This window comes from Rhipicephalus microplus, chromosome X (genome assembly GCF_043290135.1).
Source record: "Rhipicephalus microplus isolate Deutch F79 chromosome X, USDA_Rmic, whole genome shotgun sequence".
NCBI lineage: Eukaryota > Metazoa > Arthropoda > Arachnida > Ixodida > Ixodidae > Rhipicephalus > Rhipicephalus microplus.
The window spans coordinates 502,413,101-502,437,819 of record NC_134710.1 but is presented as its reverse complement, the minus strand read 5'-3'; the positions used below and the strand labels follow the sequence as shown (position 1 = coordinate 502,437,819).

The 24,719-nt window shown below is 44.6% G+C and overlaps 1 protein-coding gene across 43 annotated transcripts in view; it reads right to left on the bottom strand.

Annotated features, from left to right (window-relative positions):
• The window catches only part of LOC119160740 (peptidyl-prolyl cis-trans isomerase-like 3), a 96,806-nt gene that overhangs the window by 9,631 nt on the left and 62,456 nt on the right, over positions 1 to 24,719 (bottom strand). For 32 of the 43 annotated variants that reach the window (XR_012887787.1, XR_012887785.1, XR_012887788.1 and 29 more), the window contains one exon: positions 8,846 to 8,964. The exons of 2 other annotated variants lie outside the window; for them this stretch is intronic. Coding sequence is in view for 37 of the 41 variants with exons in the window: in XM_075881030.1 (XP_075737145.1) it covers positions 8,846 to 8,964 (119 nt within the window). In the remaining 4 variants the exon portion in view is untranslated. Of the gene's footprint in view, positions 1 to 6,596; positions 6,658 to 8,845; positions 8,965 to 24,719 lie in introns of all 43 variants that reach the window. 9 more of the 43 variants (XM_075881025.1, XM_075881023.1, XM_075881021.1 and 6 more) reach the window with 1 other exon arrangement.

Here is a 24,719-nt window from a genome sequence, read left to right as displayed (position 1 = left end):
GACTGGAACCGACAAAACCCCGCTCCTCGTGATTGGAAAGTCGGCGAAGCCTACTCGGTTGTCGAAGTGTCGCCAAATGATAGTGATGAGGACGACATGGAAAGCAACAACATGGGTGATCCAGGTTTGACAGTGGCCGAAGCTGCGCATTGCGTCAGCGTCATGCGGGTATTTGTCGAGAAGAGGGGGCTGGCGGAAAAGCTGGCTCACAGAATAAGCGAGTTTGAGGCTGCTGTCGTTGCTCCTAGGCCGCTGCGTCGTCAAATGAAGATTACAGACTGTCACGCTATGTTTATAAATTACTGCACTTTTTTTGTTCTTTCATCGCACTCCCTGAAGGTTTCTTTTTTTGACAGGTAAGTGAGCGACCTGACGCTATTTCGGTTAAGCAGTACTACTGTTTAGTACGTACTTTTTCTAAGCTCTGGCCAACTACGGTTTAACGAGGTTTCACTGTATATCGAACTCGAAGGAGATCGCGAATTTGTTCGATATATGAAAATTTCAATATAAAAAAATAGAGGCCCCAAGAGCTTACACGTAGCCGATTATCAGCTACAATAGGCGCATTCAAGAATGACAACGAATTCTGCACACACGCCGCAACAGAATGATTTATTTGCATGAAAAAAATTGCTAATCTTGGCCTGCTTCTTCGCTTTTTTAAATGTTGAAGACGCTAGTTTCGAGTTTATCAAGGCTGTCAAGGTGTGACAGCCCGGTTCCCTTCATGTGGCCGATACAACGGCGAATGATGCCGAATGCTGCTGCTACTTCAGTGGTGGAGTATGCGCCTGTAGCCAGCGCCTCGTCCAGACGATCCTCCTCATCACATGAGCTGTCAGCCTGGACATTGCAGTCCCTTTTCACGAAGTTGTCCGCAGACACTTCGTGTGGAACTGCTGCTGGGAAGCCGGACGACAACTCCCGAAACGAGTTTATGCGCTCGTCGTCGTCATCTTCACCGGTTCCATCAAGTTCCGCCATCTCGAAGCTTACCTTGCGGAAGCATCTTAAATAAATATTAGCGCAACGAAAACAGGGATGGTAAAGAAAAGACTAACTATAGCGCTGACTCGCAACTAAAGTTTATTCCTAAAAGGAGCTGAATATATGACATCTGAAAAAAGCAAAGACAAGAAAAGAACCATCGCACAAGCTCAAAGTGACAAAACTCTATAAATCGCTATGTGGCTAATGAAACGTGCAAAATATCTGTGGGATATGAAACTTCTGCACCTGATAGTGTTATAGAAGGCTGGCTCATGCAATTATCACCTTCCAGTGACATATAAAAAGCTTCCATGATTTCTCGGAACCGTTGGTCCCTGTGGCAATGCAAAATTTTAGTCTTATCAAAATAAGGATCACACCCATTTCTGTGACAATGAATGCCCAAATGAGAACCTGTGCCATTTTTTTCACATTAAGCGCACGCTCCTGGACTCTTATTTTCATGCATCAACTAGTTTTCCCAATGTTAACCTTGTTGCAAGAACATGGTATCTTGTATGCTGCATTGGTTCGACAATCAATGAATTTACTCTTATGTTCTATAGTGCATTTGTTCCTCTTGTCGCAATTTTCTTCGTTTAATTTCCTTTTGCTCAGCTGGACCAACTTGCCACAATTTCTAGCCAACGCTGAAAACAACATTAACTTTGTATCTACTGCTCACATATTTAAGCTCATGCGACAACCTAAGCACCTAAGGAATCACGGCTATATTTATAGTTGTGGAATGATTAACTTCTGTTTTCCTTCTGCACACCCTTTACTTTCTTTGCCACTTTTTCGCAGGCCCTCGTGATGACCATTCAGGGTAACCTGCTTCCTTAAGTCGTGAAACCTGCTTTGCGAAGCTCTGTTGCATTTTGTGGCGACAGGTTTTGAACAATGAAGACTGAATGCATGCAACACTTATGCCCCTTTTCACAATTTTTGAGTTAGATGAAAAAGCAAGCAACGGCTTATCGGCACTAGAACAATACTCCCGACAAAGGTGATCTCACGGTGCAAAAAATAATATTAAATCTGAAAATTGCAACTCATTTCGGACCGGCAATTCACGCGTAAAACTGAGCCCATTACCACATTCCTTTAACACTTTTAGAACACCTAAAAGTGTTTAGATATTGCAATACATCGGTGAGACCATGACAAAAGGGCTAAACATCACGAATATGGCATCACGAAACAACGTATAACCTCTAATGCCGTCGCTAAACATGTAAAATCTACAAGGCACCAAATTGACTGGTCAAGTGCACGTGTTTTAGCCAAAGAAAAGGTTGCATGGTTCCTGCACCTCGAATCCCTGCACATACACAGAACAGGAGTAATAAGACGCTTTCAACAATGTACTCTCAGTGCTTATGTCACATACTTAGGCGTACCTAAATATGCTGTGCCTTTCCTATGGCTTTTATTTTGAACAAGGCTCCTGTATCAAGTGGCGAAACGTCAGTAAAATTTGTCTTTTGGTAGGTGTAAACTTTGGCATTTATACTAAGAAGCAACACTTATGCACTGCCTATTTTTTAAATTTCAGGCCTCTTCTAGCTGTTCAGTTAAGTTCAGTTTATTATTATTCATTCAAAATAGAAAGGTTCATGGTTAGTAGTTACAGCCGAAGGTGCAACTTTTTAAGTGAAACGGGGGAGTTGAACAAGCAGGAGTTAACTCGGTGAACGAGATATTTATTTAGTGCAAGGGCTAACTGGATCAAGCCTGTGATCACAGCCCGTCTCCTTCTTTCTCCACTCGAGCTCCGTGTCCACTGCCCTCGTTACAATTATCCCCGGGCAACCAAGGAGCCATTCTGGCGACCTAAGGACAAGTGTACACACAAGGGTCATGGTACCGGTTGAGCTGAGAGACGTGTACAATTTCTTGTCCCCGACGAAACTTGTCCGGAGATGCGTCCAGCGGTTCTATGAGGTAGTTGACAGGGGATGCTTGGCGTATAACGCCATAGAAACCATGGTACCTCGAAGAAAGCTTGTGGGAGAGTCTCAGGGGAATAGAAGGAATCCATACCAACACCACCGAGTAAGGAGGAAAGCTCATAGGTGTGGTTGATGCATTGCGATGATGTTTCAGGGGTGACGTTCCTTAGGGTGTGAGTCTGTCCATCCTCTGATGGTGTATATAGCCACCAGTGGCACATACCCAAAGAGCGGTCCTTAGAATGTCCGCTAAATGGCTTGTATATGATGAATACTTGTATATGATGAATCACTTGTATATGATGAATACATGATGAAAAGATGTGAAATGGCTGTACTTAGAGTGTTCGCTAGATAGACGGACCGACGGATGGACATACAGATAGATGGACGCACAGACAGAGGGGCGGATGCATGGACGGATGGATGAACAGACAGACAGATGGACGGACGGCTGCACGAACGAACGGATGGACAGACGGAAGAACAGACGCATGGAGGGACGCACGGAAGGATGGATGCACCGACGGTCACACGGATGGACGGACACACGGACGGACGGACGGAAGCAAGAACGAATGAGCGGACAAAAGCACAGATGGACTGACGAATGCTTCGCCCCACCATCCAACATTCACCCCATGAATATGCTGCGATTTTTTTTTTTGGTGTGTCCGGTTATGAGACGTGAATACATGAGCAAGCTTTCAACATTCTTCAGCATGTGCTGCTGCTCGTGAAACAATTGTCAACTCTGAAGGGTCTGGTCGATAAAGAAGAATAGTATCCATCGTTGATGGCTCACGTCCATAAAGAAGAAAGAAAGGTGTAAATCCAGTGGTTCTTTGCGTTGTAGTTTGTAGGCATAAGGCAGTATGCTATCCCAATTCGAATGGTCGATGAAGCATACATAGCCAGGGTATCACCAATTGTACGATTAAAATGCTCTGGCATCCCATTAATTTGCGGGTGATAAGCCATGGTAGTGCGGTGTATGATGCGACACTTGCTCAACAACGCTTTAATGGCATCAGAGATAAAAAGGCGGCCATAGTCGCTTAGTAACTCCCGAGGTGCTCCATGATTTAAATCCAGATTTTGCAATATAAAACATGCAACGTCGTTTGCTACACCAGAAGGTAACGCAGCTGTTTCAGCGTACCGCGTAAGATGGTCGATAGCGACAATGACCCAGCGGTTGCTACTTGGAGTATAGGAAAGCGGACTGTAAAGGTCTATTCTGACACGGTCGAAAGCTTGTGTTGGACATGGTAACGGCTGCAAGGGATCTGAGGTATGTTGAGGGGGCATCTTTCGTCGCTGGCACATAGGGCAAGACCTTACTTAATGAAGAACGAAACGGTACATACTGAACCAGTAGTACCGCAGCTACAAGCAAGTGTGTGTTTTTAACACACTGGCGTGGCCACATTGCGGGTCGTCGTAAAACGTGGCGCAGATGTCAGAGCGGAGATGTCGGGGAATGACAAGCAACCACTTACAGCCGACCGAGCTGTAGTTTCGGCGGTAAAGTAGGTTATCCTGAATAGCGAAGTGTTGTGCTAGGTGGCGAAGTGTCCTGGAAACTGGAGCAGGCGTCCAGTTGGACAGAAAGTCCAAAAGGGAAGAAATCCAAGCGTCTTTGCATTGTTCAGAAGGCATGTCAGAAATGCTGATGGCCAAGGCAGTACTGGTAGAGATACACGAGCAGACAGGCTCTGAAGCTAATGGCGAGCGTGACAGGGCATCGGCATTGGAAGGCTTCTGGCCAGAACGGTAGATAACATGGATGTCCAATTCCTGTAACCACAATGCCTGAGCGATCCGACCATCAGGATCTTTTAGTGAAGATAACCCAGCAAAGCGTATGGTGGTCTGTCACAATATCAAACGAACGTTCATATAAATAAGGCCGAAATTTTCCGATTGCCCAAATAATGGCGAGGCACTCCTTTTCAGTGACACTGTAATTCTTCTTGGCTTTGGTGAGGGTGCGGCTAGCATAGGCAACGACATACTCATCAAAGCCATCCTTTCGTTGGGCCAGTATGGCCCCCAGCCAAATGCCACTAGCGTTCGTATGAAGCTCTATTGGAACAGACGAATAGAAATTTCGGAGTATCACTGTATGGGAGGCATAGTGAGGAGCCGTTGGAGTTCGCCAAATGCATCGTCACACGCCTGCAACGACGCTGATAAACCAGAACTTCCAGTCAGAAGATTGGTCAAGGGGGCAATAATGGAGATGAAATTGCAGACATAGCGCCAGAAGTACGAGCATAGGCCGATGAAGCTTCGGAGCTCTTTGATGGTGGATTATTCTGAGAACGCTGCAACTGCATCAAGTTTTATAGAGTCCGGAAGAATGCCGTCCTTATAAACCAAATGGCCGAGAATTACAAGCTTGCGTGCATCAAAGTGGCATTTCTTCAAATTAAGTTGAAGTCTCGCCGTGGAAAGGCACGTAAGAATGTGGTCGAGGCGGCTGAGGTGGGTCGCATAGTCGCTAGAAAATACCACAATATCGTCCAAATAACAGAGGCATGTTTTCCATTTCAGACCTCACAGAATGGTATCCCTCATTTCTTCAAAAGTGGCAGGCGCATTGCAGTCCAAAAGGCATAACGGTGAATTGATATAGTCCATCCGGTGTTACAAAGACTGTCTTCGGGCGGTCATCCTCTGCCATGGACACCTGCCAGTAGCCGGAGTGTAAATCTAATGAAGAAAAAAACTCTGCTCCTTGTAGGCAGTCCAAAGCATCATCGATGCAAGGTAGAGGGTATAAGTCTTTGCGTGTTATCTTGTTGAGTCGGCGGTAGTCAACACAGAACCAAATGGATCTGTCTTTTTTCTTGACGAGAACTAACGGTGAAGCCCAGGGACTGTTGGAGGGCTCGATGATGGCACGTTTCAACATGTCATCCACTTGTTCGTCAATGACACAGGGTTCAGCAGATGACACACGGTACGGACCTTGTCTTAGCGGGGCTTGTTGACTAGTGACAATAGGGTGAACGACTGTGGAGGTTCGGCATAAGCCTGACTGGCCACGATCGAATGAAGAGCGAGAACAGAGTAGAAGATTTATGATCTCTTGGCGCTGAGTTGGTGCGACCTCGGAGTCGATGGCATTCGAGAAGAGATCCAGAAGATCATTAGGCGCGTTACACAAATTGGGAGCGAAACCGTAGAATCGGGTATGATATCTGGAAGAATGCACTCAAAAAGTTTGTACCTTCCCAGGCATTCTCCACGTAGTAGGGATGACGGGCTGTCCGAGAGATCGCATACATAAATGGCAGTGTGATCGTTGCAGAAAGTGATGACAGCAAACGGAAGCATAAAATTTCAATGGCACGCAGAAGTGAAAGATGGCATGACCAACACAGGCGATTTCAGAAAAGAGGCACACAACACCGGGACAACACCACCTGAAAAAGGTGCAATGTCAACGTCAGAAGCAGAAAACGCTCTACACAAAGTTACACGAAGCGCCATCATTGGAGTCATAGCACGGCACAGATAACGCGAGTTCAGAATGAGCACAGTCGACCAAAGCAGAATTTGACAAAAGAAAGTCCCACCCAAGAATAATGTCATGCGAAGAACAGAATAAAACTACAACGGCCACGATGTACATCGCACCTTGAATGACGACTCGGGCAGTGCACAAAGCTGAAGGCTGAACATGGTGGGACGTAGCCATCTGCAAAGATAGGTTGGTAAGCCAAGTGGTCACTTTCTTCAAGTTTTGGCAGAGTTTCTCGCTAATTATGGATACGGCAGCTCTAGTGTCAACAAGTCCGTGCACCTTAATGCCATCAATATAGAGTACGATTTCGTTCGGGGGACAGCAGTTAGGTCTTGAAATTTTCGCCGCCAACGTAGTTCTTGCCTCCGAAACTGTGCCCGTCAGTTTTCCCCTTGCAGTGGGCTGTTGTGATGTAACAATGGAGAAATTGGTCGGCGCTGAGAAGAAGGCAAACGGCTTGAGCCGTATGGTCGGCAACCGAGACGTACGTCTGGAGGTGGATCAGCAAGAATGGTATATCACGGCTGAGTAGACATGTAGTGTGAGGCCCCTACAATGTCACAAGGGATCTGATTTTCGCCTATCCGATTTTTGCCTATCCCAAGTTTCTTCTTCACTGCTTTGACGCTTCCTCCGTTTTTCAGAGCGTGTTCAATTCTCTCCATGTTATACCTTCTTACGTCGGATACCTTACGCCTATTAATCAACTTCGAAAGCTCTGCCAGTTCTATTTTGTCTGTAGTACTTGAGACTTTCATGATTTGACGCTTCCTAATGAGCTTCTTCGTTTCCTGGGAAAGCTTGCCAGTGTCCTGTCTAACTACCCTGCCTCCAACTTCCACTGCACACTCCGTAATGATACTCGTCAGATTATCATTCCTTGTATCTATGCTAAGGTTGCTTTCCTCACCAAGAGTTGAGTACCTGTTCTGAAGTGAGACTCTGAATTCCTGTACTTTCCCTCTCAGTGCTAGCTCATTGATTGGCTTCTTGCGTATCAGTTTCTGTCGTTCCTTTCTCAAGTATAGGCGAATTTGAGACCGTACCATTCTATGGTCACTGCATCGTACCTTGCCAACCCCTTCCACATCCTGCACGATGCCTGGGTGTCTATTTCGTTCTTATTTTCGCCATTAGGGCTCCTCCATATCTACTTGCGGTTTCCCCGTTTTTGGTAGAAGGTATTCAAAATCCGTAAATTATTGCGTTCTGCGAATTCCACTAGTAGCTCTCCTCTGGCGTTTCTAGTACCGATGCCATAATCTCCTACTGCCTGGTCTCCAGCCTGCTTCTTCCCTACCTTTGCATTAAAGTCTCCCATCAGTATAGTATACTGTGTTTTTACTTTACTCATTGCCGATTCCACGTCTTCATAGAAGCTTTCAACTGAAGCGTCATCATGGCTGTATGTAGGTGCGTAAGCCTGTACCACCTTCATCTTGTATCTCTTATTCAGTTTAATTACGATCCCTACCACCCTTTCATTAATGCTATAGTATTCATGTTTGTTGCCAGCTATGTTTCTGTGAATTAGGAGCCACACTCCCAGTTCTCTTCTGTCAGCTAAGCCCCCATGGCAAAGGACGTGCCCATTCTGTAGCACTGTATATGCCTCATCTGTCCTCCTAACCTCACTGAGCCCTAGACACCATTTAACACCCTCTAGCTCCTCGAATAGTACAGCTAGACTTCCCTCACTAGATAAGGTTCTAGCGTTAAACGTTGCCAAGTTCAAGTTCCAATGGCGGCCTGTCCGGATCCAGAGATTCTTAGCACCCTCTGCTGCGTAGCAGATCTGACCGCCACCGTAGTCAGTTGCTTCACTGTTGCTGGGGGCTGAGGGCCGTGAGTTAATTGACGTATGCATGTGGGAGGTAGTGGCCAGATACTGCACCAGGGTGGCCAATCCTTCTCTGGTGAGGGAGGGCGTTACCGGCGGTGGTCACTGGTGAGGCCGCACCCCAGGCCTCTTAATGTAGTTCCATCACCACGCGGATTTTTTTTTAATCCGGTTGGGAACTGCGCAGCACCGGGTTTTGACCCACGGACCTTTTGCATGCGAGGCGGATGCTCTAACCACTACGCTATCGTGCCACTACGCCACTAAAACAGTAGCTCTGTTAATTGCACGTTAAAAAGATGAATTGCCGTTTATGGACTATAACAGCCACTTTAGCTGCATGAGTGTCGAAACCTAGGGTTGACTGGTCAAGACACTGCATTGCAGATGGCAGGCTTGCACATGTGCCACAGAATCTTCCTGGTAGTGTCCGTACTCCTTTAAGCCCCATCATTTGATTCCACTTGACAATGCACATCGATCTATAATTAAACTTAAACAAAGCAAGAACAGAGTACGCACTTTCCAAAGACTGTGTACTTCTGGTCCAAATGGGGCTGCTTGGCGTATGTGATGAAGAACTGTGATGCATTTGTGTTGGGCCCATTGTTTGCCATGGAGACCACTCCCCGCACACTGTGCTGGAAGAAGCAAAAAACAAATCCAGTTGGAGGGAAAAAAGGTTTTGCTCAAAGTTCCTGTCATATGCTCAGTTCCGCGCTATGCCCAGTGCTGCAGCCTAAGCCATTACAGTCAAACCCCTATATAAGAGTAACTGATATAGGAGACAAATAGGAGACAAACGGGTATAACAGACACCAGTGTGCTTACAGTAAAATATGGGGTGATAAGAAAAGCATACAAGCTATCCTGCTTATAAGAGACATCTCATACGAAAGACAAGAATTCCTCCCTGGAGCAGGTCTCTCATAAAATAGTTCAACTGTACCAATTAAACCCCATCTCTTCCGGAGGATTACACCCAGCTAGCAGAGAGTTGACAGCACATGTTCATTAAAAAAAGATGGTAAATGTCGCCATTTCATACAAACATGATGGGGATTATGAGATACAAGTGTCCCTGGTGACTTCACCATTCAAACATTGACAAAAGCTCACATTGTACAGCTCCCGGCACTAAACAACTGGCACTGAGATGACATGCAAATAGCACAAAACACACACACAGAGATTACTAGCCATGTTTAAAACATGTTCCTCCTGTCATTTGATGATTAGTGGGGTTTCGTGGTGCCAGTCTTGGCCAAAGAATGCCATGTCTTTTCATGTGCTGTTAGCCTCGACCAATGCTTTTCATGATGGGATGGCTGTAAAGGAGCCATACAATCATGTGCTACATGAGAGCATAAACATATCATCTTTATCATTACCAGCCTGACTACGCCCACTGCAGGACAAAGGCCTCTTCCATATTCCGCCAATCTATGTCTTCTGCTGCCACATCGTATCTGCAAACCTCTTCATCTCATCTCTCTCCCCCTCGCACGCTTGCCTTCTCTTTGAATTCACTCAGTTACCCTTAAAGGGGCCCTGACACACTTTCTCAAGTAACCATACAATGGATTTACTAAAAGAGCTTATTGCATCATGAAATCAACGCCGCGAAAATTTAAAGAATCCGACCTGTACAAGCAGAGTCACAAAGATTTGCCGCACGCTGCAATGGCATTCTCTCTTCTCTCGCCCCGATGTAAGTGCTGTAAGCTAAGCAGGAAGGCATGGGAAAGGCAAAAAAAGAATACGTCACGCGTACCTCATGACCTTGAGCACTTTTTGCTTTTTTTTTTCTTTGAATATGCAGCTTTTTCTGTGTGATCGCGCAGGCACGTGTGGACAAGTCACGGCCTCCCGCGACAATCCCTCCAACAACCGAGCGCACCATGTTCAAATCAGCCAATGGCTGATAGATGGCCTTTTATGAGTAATTTTTGAACGTGTTTCGACGTTTGTCGAGAGAAGAAAAAGCAATTTTTAGTTGAATTTGATTATTTATTGCGAATTCCAAGTCGCGTGCTACACTATAATATTTGGCTCGCGTTTTGTCGGGAGCCTGTACTACCGATCGGCAGCGTTTTCTGACCGTGCTCAAGAAGTGTTGCAGGGCCCCTTTAATGACCAGAAGTTATTATGTCTACGTGCAACGTGGCCAGCCCAATGCCATTTCTTCTTGATTTAAACTATGACATCCTTAACCACTGTTTGTTCCCCAACCCACTCCACTCTCTTCTTATCTTTAACCCTTTGTGCAACAGTGGCACACATAAGTCCCACTTTTTCGTTTGCAGAAAAAATTTTCTCCCACATCACCCACAGAAATACGCACGACATTACATAACTCATCTCTCATTTAAATATTCGTAACTGTTATATCTTCGTCTAAATAGGGGCGAGACCGGCAGGCAGCACACCGTGGCTAAGTGCAACACATGTTTATTTGGTCACACAACCAACTATCCAACAACCAGGAAGGAAAAGTGGCGGTTGCTTGTATACATGCTCGAGCCACTATCACACCGAGCATTGACGTCACGAAGCCGAACAGTCCGAGTCCGGGTCGCCACTGATAGTGAAGCGCGTCTGCGTCAGCACCGCAATGCACAAACACGATAACATAACACTCCATTTTTTGGCAGCAGTGGTTGTGGCAGCATTTGCAATGCGCCTGACAAACATCTCCTGCTTTCGCAGGATCACCCCCTATACTACATTTCTGTACGCGCTGCCCGGCGAAGCTGCAGCTACAGCACGAGCTATCGCCTACATCACCGATTATCTTCGACGTCATCATCTCCTCTCCTACCCATCGGTGTGGACTACATAAGACGAAGATTCCGGCGGCGCCCTTCATTTTGGCAGCAGTGGTCGTGGCAACATTTGAAACGCACCTGACAAACATCTCCTGTTTTCACAGGATCACCCCCTATACTACATTTCTGCATGCGCTGCCCGGCGACGCTGCAGCTACAGCACGGGCTATCGCCTGCATCACCGATCATCTTCGATGTCATCGCCTTTTCTCCTACCCATCGGTGTCGACTACATAAGACAAAGATTCCGGCGGCGCCCTTCATTTTGGCAGCAGTGGTCGTGGCAGCATTTGCAACGTGCCTGACAAACATCTCCTGTTTTCACAGGTTCGTTTCATTTGTATTCTTGTGTCATAGGTTTACATTGTTTTATTGCTGCCGCACATTTGCTGCCCCTTTGAGTGTACTGTTTTCACGATGCCAGCTAACACAGGTCTTACCCAAGGATGTAGAGGCATTGCGCAAAGAAGTTGATGAGCTGCGTAATAGCCTCTCCCTTTTCAATGATCTCTTTGAAACCATGAACAAAAACAGGAATCTCTCCAGAAAGAAAACAAGGACCTTCAACAAAAAAATGAGTTACTGAGCCAACAAGTTGCTGACCTAGAGCAATATTCCCGCCAGAATAATCTTGAAATTAAAGATGTGCCTACTACAAAGGGTGAGGATTGTATTGCAGTTCTTCAGCGCATCGGTGAAAGCGTTGGTTGTGCTATCTCTTTCGCGGACATTGATGTTGTTCACCGGGTGCCGACTAAAAACGGACCGAATGAAAAAAACATAATTGCCAGGTTTCACTCACATGTGAAAAAAGCAGAGTTCGCAAACAAGGTAAAGAAAGCTCGTCTTACTACAGGCGCCATCGGTTTCACTGCCCGTCAGGAAAGACCAGTGTTTGTCAATGACCATCTGACCGCTGAAAATAAACACCTGTTTGCTCAAGCACTATCGCTAAAGAAAGAAAAAAAGTGGCACTTCTTGTGGGTTGATAATTTCCAGGTCAAGGCCAGAAAGGAGACTGACAGTCGTGTTTTCCACATTTCCAAGCTCAGTGATGTGTCTACTTTTTCGTAACTTAGGCTAATAGTGCATATCTGATTCATGGCTCTCTACCCTTTTCAACAGGCAAAGGAACTGTTACACCGTTTCGCGAAGTCTCATTTTTCGCTTGTTCATCTCAACACGCGTAGTTTACCGAAACATTTTGACGATCTTATATACGCGTAGTTTACCGAAACATTTTGACGATCTTATCGACTTCATGACATTCATTGATCATAGTTTTTCTGTCATCTGCCTTTTCGAAACTTGGTTGTCATTATCAGATGACGTACTGTTTGTACTGCCAGGTTACCTCTCCGAATTCGCTCACCACGCTAACAGCCGGCATGGTGGCTCTGCCATTTTTGTACGCTATAACATGACCAACATTCGTCGCTATGACTCAGCCCTTACCATTGATAACTGCGAATCTATATGGCTAGAATTTGATGGCTCTTGTTTTAATGATACAAAAATAGTTCTGGAATGCATTTATCGTTCACCATCCTCACCCTACCACGACTTCTGCTCTGTCCTTGATGAAACGCTCACTCGAGTTAACAACGAACATAAGAATATAATCATCATTTCTAACGTTACAGCTACCGCACTGAAACGACTTTTTTTTCTGAGACGATGCCTTCGACTAGCACCTTCTGAAATTAAACTGTTAGCCTACAACACGTACGTGAGATCTGTTCTTGAATATGCGAACATTGTTTGGTTCCCGTACACAAAAAAACATATTGCGAAGCTAGAAGGCGTGCAAAGAAAAGCTGTTCGATTTATCTTTAACAAGTTTAGGCAAACAGACTCACCAACTGAAATGCTCGAAAAAGCGGGCATGCTAACGCTGCAAAAACGAGCAAGACTAGCACGCCTACGATTCATGTACCAGCTACGCCATAAGTAAACCAACATCGATGCCTCCAGGTACATTACACTTCAACAATCACGACCCACCCGTAAGAAGCACCCCGAAATGCTACAAGAATACGCATTCCGTACGGAATGTTTCAAACACTCATTCTTCCCAGCATCAATAAGGGAATGGAACAGCTTAGCAGCTATGATTACTAGCAGCAATTCTTTAAATATTTTTTCACGTCTTGTTGAAGAACATTTGCGTTTGGAACCCTAATATTGCGCTATTGTGGTCATCTTTGCAAAATCCATTGTTTTAGACTGTGTTATTTTGACTCTTCCACACTGTAATCATTTGGAGATAATACAATTACTGTTAGAACTTTGTTGTTAGAATTTGGTTAGAATTTGTTTGAATTTGATTGTTAGAAATTGTGAGAACTTGGTAGCATCAATGTAACGCGTATCCTAAACGATGTATAACTTACGGATGTTTTTATTGTGTGCTTTTATTGTGTGTTTTCCCGATGTCCTTTCTGCGAAAATCCCGACAAGGGATTGGCAGTATTTTTAAATAAAATAAATAAATAAATCATGGGCGACATCAATATAAATATTGCTGATATTTCAGACTCATGCTCGGAATATATAAAATGCTTTCAAGGAAATGGGCTTGAGTGTTCAATTACCACTTCCACACATAGTGTTCCTGGTGGTTCCAGCACTCTTATTGACCGCATTCTAACGAATATTACTACAGATCATTTTGCCGGTGTTGTCGACTTTCCGTTTACTGACCACTTTCCTGTATTTCTTTTGGCGAATAGTCACGTGAAACATAAACTGAAGACTGTAACGAATATTACTACAGATCATTTTGCCGGTGTTGTCGACTTTCCGTTTACTGACCACTTTCCTGTATTTCTTTTGGCGAATAGTCACGTGAAACATAAACTGAAGACTGTAACTAAAGATGTATTTTCAACTGACAAATTCCGTAACAACATTTCTCGGACTGATTAGACAGGTGTCCTAAACGATAGCTCTGCTATTCCAGCCTTCCGTAAACTTTGTGATAAGATCACTGATGCAATGAATAAATGTTCCAGTAAATCATCACCTGTCAAAAGATATTCTGTTCCCAGACAACTTTGGATGACCAATGGTCTACTGCGCAGCATTGAAAAAAAGAATAATTTGCGTAAAAAAGTGAAAATGCAACCATTTAACTTATCACTTTTGCAGCGGTTTAAAAAGTACTCCAATACGCTTTGCATGTTGTTAAGGGATACAAAGCGCAGCTACTACCAAAATCGGATCTTTAACAATGATAATGACAGCCGCAAAAATTGGCAATTAATTAAGGAATTTTTAAATCAGCAAGCTTCCGAGCCAGGGATTTCAAAAGTTGTTGTTGGTACACGAGTGCTCACAAATGCCTCCGACATTGCCAATGCCTTTAACCTACATTTTTCTAAGGCCTACTTCTGTTGTTTCCTCTCTCCCTCAATGCTCGCATTCTTTTTATTTAAGCCCTGCTTCCCCGCATGAAATTACTCAAGTAATTAAACAACTAAATTGCACAGATGCTGGCCTAGATAACATTCATCCGTTTAAAATAAAACACGTTGCCTCGGAGATTTTCCTGAGGGACTAAAAAAGGCAAAATAATTCCAATGTTCAAAAAAGGGGACCACACGCTAATCAACAACTATCGTCCGATAACTATGCTTCCTTTCTTTAGCAAAGTTATCGAGAAACTGCTGGTTACTCGATTGACAAATTATCTAAACAAGTTTAGTCTTCTGACACCTTATCAGTTCGGTTTCAGGCCCAACTTTTCAGAACTCGCACTAATCGAATTCACAGATTACCTTAAACATTCTATCGACATGGGCTTATTCGCCGGGGCCGTATTTGTGGATCTTTAAAAAGCATTTGACACTAACAATCATGCCATCCTTTTCACAAAATCAGACTCTTATGGTATTGTGGTCCGACACTAACGCTTATATGTAATCTGTTAAACAGATCTCAGCTTGTTCTAGTCAACGATTTTTTTTCTAACCCTCATACCATAAATCAAGGTGTTCCTCAAGATTCAATGCTAGGACCTCTCCTTTTTTTATTGTAATCAATGACTTACCAAAATGTCTTAATTCATCTAGATGTACCCTATATGCCGATGACACCACCATATTTTCCTCTGATAGTAATTTAGATTGCTTACTTAGAGAATTGAATAAAGACGCAGCCAATATCGTATAGTGGTGCCGTAATAATCAGCTCGTAACTAACCCAATTAAAACTGCATTCATGCTATTTCACTCGCCACGTTGAACTATACCATTTGTGCCGCGCCTAACCATAGACGCGCATGTTATTACCCCGGTTGACTCAACCACGCTTTTTGGTGTTACCATTGATTCTCACGTAAAGTTGGATAAGCACATTGCTGCTATTTTGTCCGAAATTTCTTTTGGAATTCGAGTTCTGATTAAAACCCACACTTACTTCTCTTTGCACATCCTTCGCTCACTATACTTCGCCTTCATTCATAGTCACCTGACATACTGTTGTTCTTCCTGGGGAAGCGCCTATAGGACTCATCTGTCCAAGATAACTCCTTTACAGAGTAAAGCTTTGAGGATTATAACCTTTAGTCACTGGAATGACTCCGCTACGCCTATCCACAGTAATCTCGGCATTCTACCTACCCATCATTCCATATCTCTGAAATTATGTATGCTCATATTTTGCACGCGTCAGCATGATATTGAAATAAACAGTATTCCATCCCGTTATCTTATAAATCCAAATTTGACGAGATTTTCCTTACAACATAGTTTACTATTGCCGGTGGTGCACTCAAACTATGGTAAAGAGACAGCGTTGTTTTCTGGTATTTACCTCTGGAATTCACCACCTACGTCCATTAAAATGTGCCACAATATAGCATCATTTAGAGCACAATTAAAGAAACATCTACTTCAACATCTTTGCTAACATTTCATGGTACCATCTTTTATGTTTTCTTAACTCATATTTGTTTTTCTTTGTTTTATTTTCATTTGTCTTTTTCATTCTTTTAGCAACTGTGTTTTCGCAGTTGTGAATTGTTTCACGCCTCATTAACTTAAAATTCGCGTCGATTTGTCCCAGAGTGTACTGATGTATAGGTTTCTGTACTATTGTTGCATTTCATGCTTTTGAATTATGTTTGTTTTTTCTTGTGTTTTTTTCGCTTTCCCTGTTTCGAATATGCTTTTCTTTTGCTCGACATTTGCCTGCCCTGTATTCCTATCAACACATTATCGCTAGGAGGTCCCCCTGACAGTGTTTACATCGGGACCTCCTTCTGTAATACTTATGAACCATGTCACTTGTATTTTCATGATGTCACAATAAACTTCAACTTCAACTTCCTCTCCCCTCAAGAGGTTTCGTCTCATGACACGTAACGGTCTGGCAGTTGCCTCAACCGGGTAGAACGTGAAAGCTGCGATGTTGATTGTCCCAAGGAGAAGCCGTTATGGGGACCACTGTCGAGCGTCGGACCTCTGTCATGTAGAAGGCCCGGAGAAGGCTCGGTAGAAGGCTCAGCCGATTCAGCTGCTGGTGACATCAAGTTCGATGCTGGTTGGTCTCGATTGTTGAGCCGAGTAGGTGTGCTCGCCGAGGTGGGCTCTCTAGTGTCCCTGAAGAGTGGACTTGTTTTCCACTCTCGGCTCGTCCAGTACTGTTCCCGCTGCCTTAAGCCAGCTCCGGTTCTCCTGAAATGTACGCAGTCGCAGGTTATCAGCGTGAACGTATCAGTCCTCGTCTCTGACGCGAACAATGAACGTGCATGTGCTGCACCGCTGAGCAATTGTACCCAACAGCCATTTGTCGTCGTCCAGGCAGAGTCCTTTTACCAAACCTGGTCGTCTTCCCAAAAGCCTCTCCATGACCCTAATTTCTGGTCTGCGTGGAGCTTCGCCTGCTCCCCCCTTTCGCACATGCGTTGTTCCATTTCCGGGTGCAGCAGACTCAGCCTGGTTGTTGGCTGCTACGACAAGAAGATCTGGGCCGGGGTATCACCAGTGGTTCTGGACGGGGTGTTACGATAACTGAAGAAAAATTGGTCTATGCGATGTTGTATGGACTTCTTGTCTCCTTTTCTTTCTTCGTCTAGCATCTGTTTAAACAAGTCTTTCTTGATGGTCTGAAAGCACCATTCGGTGCTACCATTCGAAAGTGGGTGATAGGGAGGAGATTTGGATTGACGAATTCCATTCCTGCTCGGGAATGTTTTGAAGTGCTGCGATGTGAATCGGGGCCCATTGTCAGTCACGATCTCCTCTGGTACAACCGTAGGCCGCAAAAACACCTCGCAATTTCTCTACCGTCTTTTCACTTGTTGTTGTTGTCATGACAAACACCTCAATCCACGTCGAATGAGCATCCATTAGGACCAAAAAGAAATGCTGGTCCCTTTGAGCAAAATCTACACAAACTCGCTCCAATGTACGCGTTGGCCAGCCCCATGACATTATTGGCACTCTAGCTGCTGCCTTCTATGACAACTGACAAGTGATACACTCTTTCACCCCTTGCTCTATATCTAGCGTTAAGCGAGGCCACCAGATATAACTCCTTGACAGCATCTTTCATTCGAGTAATCTCTAAGTGACCTTCGTGCAGCATTTCTAGAACCTTCTGTCGCAACGAAGCTGGTATAACCACGCGATTGCCCCATGTTATGCACTCTTGGTCTACCGACAGTTTGCTACGACGAATGAAGTATGGTGAAAGATCGTCGTCTGACACATGCGCAGGCCATCCGTTCTACGTAAAAAACAACACTTTTGACAGTAATCAATCCTAACGCGTTTCTGATCTGATTTAGCAAACACTGCAAAATAAAAATGGCGGCTATTCCATCATCATAACTTGTTGCAGCATGGTCATGTGGGAGAAGTAGGGGGTCACCAAGGGCACCTTTGAGGGTGTCAATAGTGATGATGATGATGATTTATATGGTTCTATGAGGCAAGGGCCATGAGTGGCCAAAGAGCGTCATGTCTATTATGTGGTGATGACAATGACCAATGTTTACGATGACAGGGTGTGCTATGGCTGTAAAGAGGTCTAAAATCACGTGCTCTAAAAAAGCTTAAAAGCTATGTATAGACTATAAAATTATGGCAGTGATACCTGATGTGATCTATGGGTGTGTAATGAACTACAAGTGATAATGGTGTGCACAAGTGAGGGTTGGAATAGCGCGAATGCCTCTTCCAGGCCTTTGAGGCCTAAAAGCAAGGAGGCACGTGCTTTCTTTGATTTTACTGCAGCAACAACCTTTTTTTTTTTTTGGGTTTTGCTATGCATGGCCTTGGTATATAACATGAAAGCTATGGACTTCTTTTAAAAATGCAAATGACTGGAAATTAAAAGGCAGCCTATGAGCCCCTATGGTTGAAGTGGTTCTCAATAGATTAATGGGAATTGCTTTTTTCTGATGGGGTCTACTGCACTCCACTGAATTGGAATGTGGAGAACACCACACTAGTTGCATACGGTTAGACCGGACAAAAGGTATGAGTGCGTACTGTGTGTCCAATTCTTAGCCTTGAGTGTAATCTCTATCCGGCATGACCGATACTGGCGGCCAGTTAGTTTGTTTTGTGTGTGTCTATTCCATGTGCTCTGCCAATAAGGTCTGAGCTTTCAACTCAAAAAGGTTTTAAATCAGACGTAGGATAGCCATTAATGTATCGAAAGTGGTGTCATTGGTGGATACAGCTAACTGGTCCACCAACACATTTCTTTGTATATCGCAGTGCCCGGGCACCTAAAACATGACATGTTTTTTCAGTGCGTGGACCGTGCACAAGAGTGAGTAGAGCGAGACTAGGATGGAATTTTTGTGTCTTTTCAGAGTTTTAAGGGCTTTTAGGATGCTCAGGAAGTTGGTGTATATTACTGCACTTTGTAAACTTAGTTGTTTCATGTGTTTTACGGCTGCAAGTATCGCATAAGTTTCTGCTGTGAAGATGCTGGTGTTAGAATGCAGAGTGCCGGTTGCTGATAAAGATGGGCCGGCCGCTGCATAGGAAACAGAAGTACCAATGTTTGATGCATCAGTAAAGAATTTTAGATATGACCATTTATGCTGAAGTTCGAGGAAGTGTGTTCGAATCTGTGCAACTGGTGCATGCTTAGTAACTACTACAAATTATATATTGCAGTCTGTGACGTGACGTTGTGGCCATCGGATACACTGTGTTCCAAGATGGCCTAAGAAAGACGTCCACACTCTTTCAAGATCATGAAGGGACTGCCAGACCCTTTTTTCTTATTCTACATTCCTCAAGCGCCAGCGAGCTCGGGGCCGATTTACTTCGTTTTCCTCGCGCAAAGGCGCGAGACACGCACCAAGCGTCGTCTGCTATTGCTCGTCACATGCCCGGGTTGGGAAACTAGTTGTCCCGACTTTATTCACAAAACACTAAGACAGACGTAACTAAACTAACTTAAACAGTCCTATCTGTAACAATTTACAAAAGTCAACAAAACATTGTCTATCCACTTTCAGGCACACAAAACTACATACAAGCAGCAACAATTATTTACACTGCACGACACCTATGTACACTTTAGTCCGAAGCATTGGGTTGCTCCATGTGAGCAATGAGGCTCAGATATGGTCTTAATTTTTCAACACGCACAACGTTACTTCCCATGTTGTCCGCGAGTTCGACCTCGTAGTTCACAGGAGACAGTTTGTTGACTATCTAGTGAGGTCCGGTGTACGATGTAGTTGTTTTCACACCGAACGATGGAGCCTTGAGGAGCACTTGTCCTCTTTCAAACACAACGTCCTTGTGGTGCTTGTCAAAGTGCCGCTTCTGTTTTTCTTGAGCCAGTTGGATGTGCGTAGCCGCGAGCTCCCTGGCTTTTTGTAGTCGTTCACGCACAACCGTGAAATAGTTTGATTCTTTTTTGAGCTCTTCAAGCTCTCGGCGGCTGTATACAACATCTAATTGTAGCACCGGATCCCTACCGTAGACCAGAAAGAAGGGAGTTTGGCAAACTATGTCTTGGTACCCAGTGTTGTAACAGAATACAATATAAGGGAGGGCATCGGCCCATTTTTCCCCCGCCGGTAGTCATGGCAATCATCTGTTTGATTGTCTAATTGGCCCTTTCGCACAAGCCGTTTGCTGCGGGATGATATGCGGTAGTGGCAGCATGTCTGATGCCCCGATGTTTGAAGTATGCTTCAGTAGAGCGCGCCATCATTTGAGTACCGCGGTCTGTGATAATCGTGGCTGGGCATCTGTGCTTCTGGACGATTTGCCGTTCGATGAACTTTTTGACAGTTGTAGCCTCTATGTTCCAGAGTGGTTTTGCCTCCACGAACTTTGTAAGGTAATCAATGGCGACAATGGTGTACTTGTAACCTCTTGAAGTTTTGAATGGCCCCATTATGTTCATCCCAACTGTGTGAAATAAGCTGTGGACTTCTATTGGCTGTAGACCGTAAAGCCCCGATGTCTACATCTTCATCCTCTGACAAAGGTCACAGTGACACACGTACCGTCTAACATCTGCATAGAGCTTCGGCCAGTAATACTCAGACCTAACGGCATCGAATATTCGCCTGATGCACATGTGGCCACCGTATCGTCCTTCATGCATTTCACAGAGTGCCTCAGCTTGTCAATGTGCAGGAAGGCAGAGGAGAAGTCGACTGCTGACTGGGCCTTGGTCTCTTTTGTACAACACGTCGTTTTTATCATGAACTTCTTTTGCACGCACTTCTGTTTTTTTTGTGTGTGTGCCCAGCGCACCCCTAAGCATATCAAGGACTTTAGCGCGAAATACATCCTGACTCTGCTCCCCACTCATGTTGTCACAGAATTGCAGTGATGGATATGATACTGCAAGAATTGGTTCAGCATCATCGACAATGGGGGGATTCCTGGAAAGACAGTCTGGTGCACTGTACAGAATTCCTGATTTATAGATGGCATCAAAGTCAAATTCCTGCAGAATCAGTGACCAACGAAGAAGGCGTTGGTTTCCTTTCTTGTAGCGCAAGACCCAGCACAGTGCATGGTGGTCGCTGACAACTTGAAATTTTCGGCAAATCAGGTAAGGTCGTAGCTTTTCTAATGCCCATTTTACTGCAAGAGCTTCCAGTTCTGTCGAAGAATAATTTAACTCTGCACCTCTGAGAGATCAACTCAAGTACAGCACTGGACAATATTGTTGCTCTTCATCTTCGTGCAGCAATAGACCTCCCAAGCCGAGCCGAGATGCATCTGTGTGTACTTGGGCACCAAATTCTGTTTTTTCGGAAAATAGATTAAGGACAGGCAGCTGGCACAACGTGTGCTTTAATGTCTCAAATGCCACTTGCTGATCTTCTTCCCAAAAAAAAAAGTAGCGTTTTTCTTTAGCAATGCTTGAAGAGGTGCTATAATAACGCTGTGATTCGGGATAAACTTCCTGAAATACGATGTGAGCCCTCCTGCATACTTACTCACAATGTACACTTCTGATGCTAATAAAGAAACATTGATTGATTGATTGATTGATTGATTGATTGAAATGATTGTAGTTCCTGTACATTTCGAGGAGGCCAGAAAGCCTGAGCCGCTGCCAGTTTCGATGGGTCAGGAGATACACTGTCTTTTGTGACAACAGGCCCAAGGTAATTGATGGCAGTACAAAAAAAAAAAAAAACACTTCTGTGGCTTGAACTTCAAGGCTGCTGTTTCGAACCTTGTAAATATGTTCTGAAGGTGGGAAACGTGTTCTTCATATGTCCGGCTGAACACTACGCAGTCATCCAAGATACACAAAGGCATTGTCATATTTAATACTGTCAATAATCGTATCCACGGCTCGCTGACATGACGTGATCGTCGAACTTCTTTCCGACTATTTCACACTGCTTCTGCTGTTCTTCAGATAATGCAAAGGTCGAAAAAAATCTCTCTCGCTTGCCTGCCCATTGTGTAGAGTACAGTCCGGTCTTGCACTTCTTCACTTGGCTCATTTAGACCGGAGGCAAAGCGGTAGTTGTCGAATAATTGGATCCAGGAAGGCCATTCGGATGTCCAGTCGAAGTCAAACGTTGGTGGCGCTGAAACAGTGAACATGCCGTGAACTGGCTTGGCTTCTATGTCTTCTGACATGGCGCCGCTTGACGAAGACTAATGCAACACCCCTCGAATATCAGAAGATGCCCACTTCTGACACCATGTCGCGTTGCGGCCTAGTGAAAGGCCATGCACATCCAGGCAGGCCACAGGAGAAGAGGAAGGGACTGAGCCGCTTCCGATGTGGGAGAGATAACATCAACCTTTATTCCATGCAACCAGCATACATATATACTAGACACTCATGTGACGAATGAAGTCACGTACAAGCACTCATGTGACGAATGAAGTCACGTACAAGCAACACTTTACAATTGTGGGCAACAGCGCCAAATACCGCAGACACTTGACGCGCATAGGTGCTATCACCACCCTAACCATGCTCCAGACTCTCGCCTCATGAGTATATAAGTTGATGCCACACAAAAACTTCTGCCAGCTCTCTCTCCTGGCCTGTTGACCCGTTCTCCTGTCTTGAGGCGTGACGTTAAAATTGATAAGATTCTTCGCAGTCAATGAGTCTCGAAGCAGCCTCCATGCTTTGCCTTTTTCTTGCGGCTCAAAGACTGCTCCTAACCGTCCTCTGTATTACCTTTACAGATCTCGTGTGCATCTGATTCCTGGCGTCTTCCAGTGTGAACGATGCTACTATTAAAAAGCGCACGTGTAAAGCAGGCTACCAAGCATTGTCATTACTGCGTTGCATGCAGCAACGCCTATGCACGAATCCTTGCCTTTATATGCGCCTGCGCTGGAATGGCGGTCATCACTTCGGCAGAAACCGGTTGCGGCTTAAGGACTGCTCCTAACTATCCTCAGTATATCTGTACAGGTTAGTGCTTCGAATTTTCTATATGCGTCAAAAGTTTCTGCTATCATCAATGCTGCCATTTTTCGATTCATGCGTGTTGACTTGAGTAATTCTGCACAATGCCAAAGAATTCCAAGTTGGCAAAAGAAATTGACTTTCTGTGCTTTAAGGTAGCAAAGTTACATCAAAGTCTCAGTATGTGTAATGATTCATACGAGTCTATAAAATGAAAGAATTAGATTTTTCTCCAAGAAAACAAAGATGAAAACGATTTTCTGCTTGAGAGTAACAAGAGCCTAACCTAACGTGTAGTGAACCTTGAGCAATATTTGCACCAAAGTAATGTAGAAATTAAAGGGAACCAAAAAACTGAAAGTGAAAGCTGTCTGGCAATCGTGTAGATATTAGGTGACAAGATTGGGTGCCCTTTTGCTGCTGAGGACATTTACATTGTTCACCCCGCGCCTGCCAAACACAGGACAAATATTATATAGTGGTTCTGCTCATGAACAACAAAAAAAACTCCCAAGCATTTCCCTGAGGGTGAACATGGTTAAGTGCGAATGCACGGGGTGATGCTATGAGGGGGAGTAAAGTTAAAATCCGTTGGCGACGCTGATATCGGTGTCAGTAACGCGCCTTATATCCAGATGGTAGCGTTGCCTCCAGGACATCCACCGCACGACCCGCTCTCGACGGGAGACTGAGAGAGAAGGCGGGCACGCGAGAGAGAGGGATGCGCGCGCAGTTGCGGCGAGCGAGGAGAGCGAAGGAGCGAGCGAAGGGGGAGGGGAACTATCAGCGTCGCGTCCGTGGCTTATTCGGTAGAGCGTCGCGCTGGGGCCCGCCAAGTCCTCTTTTTTTTAAAGATAGAGAGAAGACTGCGGACGCCGCCGACGGCGGTGGATGGTTTGGGGTCGCTTATAAAGTGTATTCACACTTAAAAGCTGACTTGGCTTCCAAAGCTCGTAGGGCAAGGCTCACAGCTACTCCATTAGGGCTCTCACAGAAACCATCAACTTCCATTTTAGTAAATCATCACCTGACACCTGACAATAAGCGGCTTTTTGCGCAGGCACTAGAACTGAATAAGTTTAAAGAATGGAAATTCCTGTGAGCCGATAACGATATGATCAAGGCTATAAAGTCTGTTAATACCCATGTTCGTCGCATATCTAGTACAAGTGATTTGTCATCTTCAAGTAATCAATAAATCCTACTTTTTTTCTTTGCATTGGCACACAAATCATCATGGGTGAATCGTTTTTTTTTTTTTCTTTTTTTCAACAAAGCGAAAGCTTTGTTCAAGAAAAAACAACCCTCAGTATCCTTACTGGATTTACACATATGCCATATTCGTAAGCATCATGATGATCTCATCGCTTTTTTTAGCATTTTGGACCATGCCATGTGTGTATCTATCTGAAAAATGGTTATCATCCCAAGACGGGAATTTATATCGGCTTTCTGGTTACACTTCTGAATATTGTCCTTGTAAAGCTTATTGTAGTGGTGGTTCAGCCATTTGGGTCAAAGCATTACTGTGATATAAACGTCATCATGATATTTTTTTTTTTCGTCATTGTCTCTGTGAATCAGTATGGTTAGAAGTCGGGAGTATCAACCTGCAGCTGCCTTCCAAACTTAACATCGTAATTGTGTTCATTTATCGTTCCCCCTCATCCTTTCAAATCAAA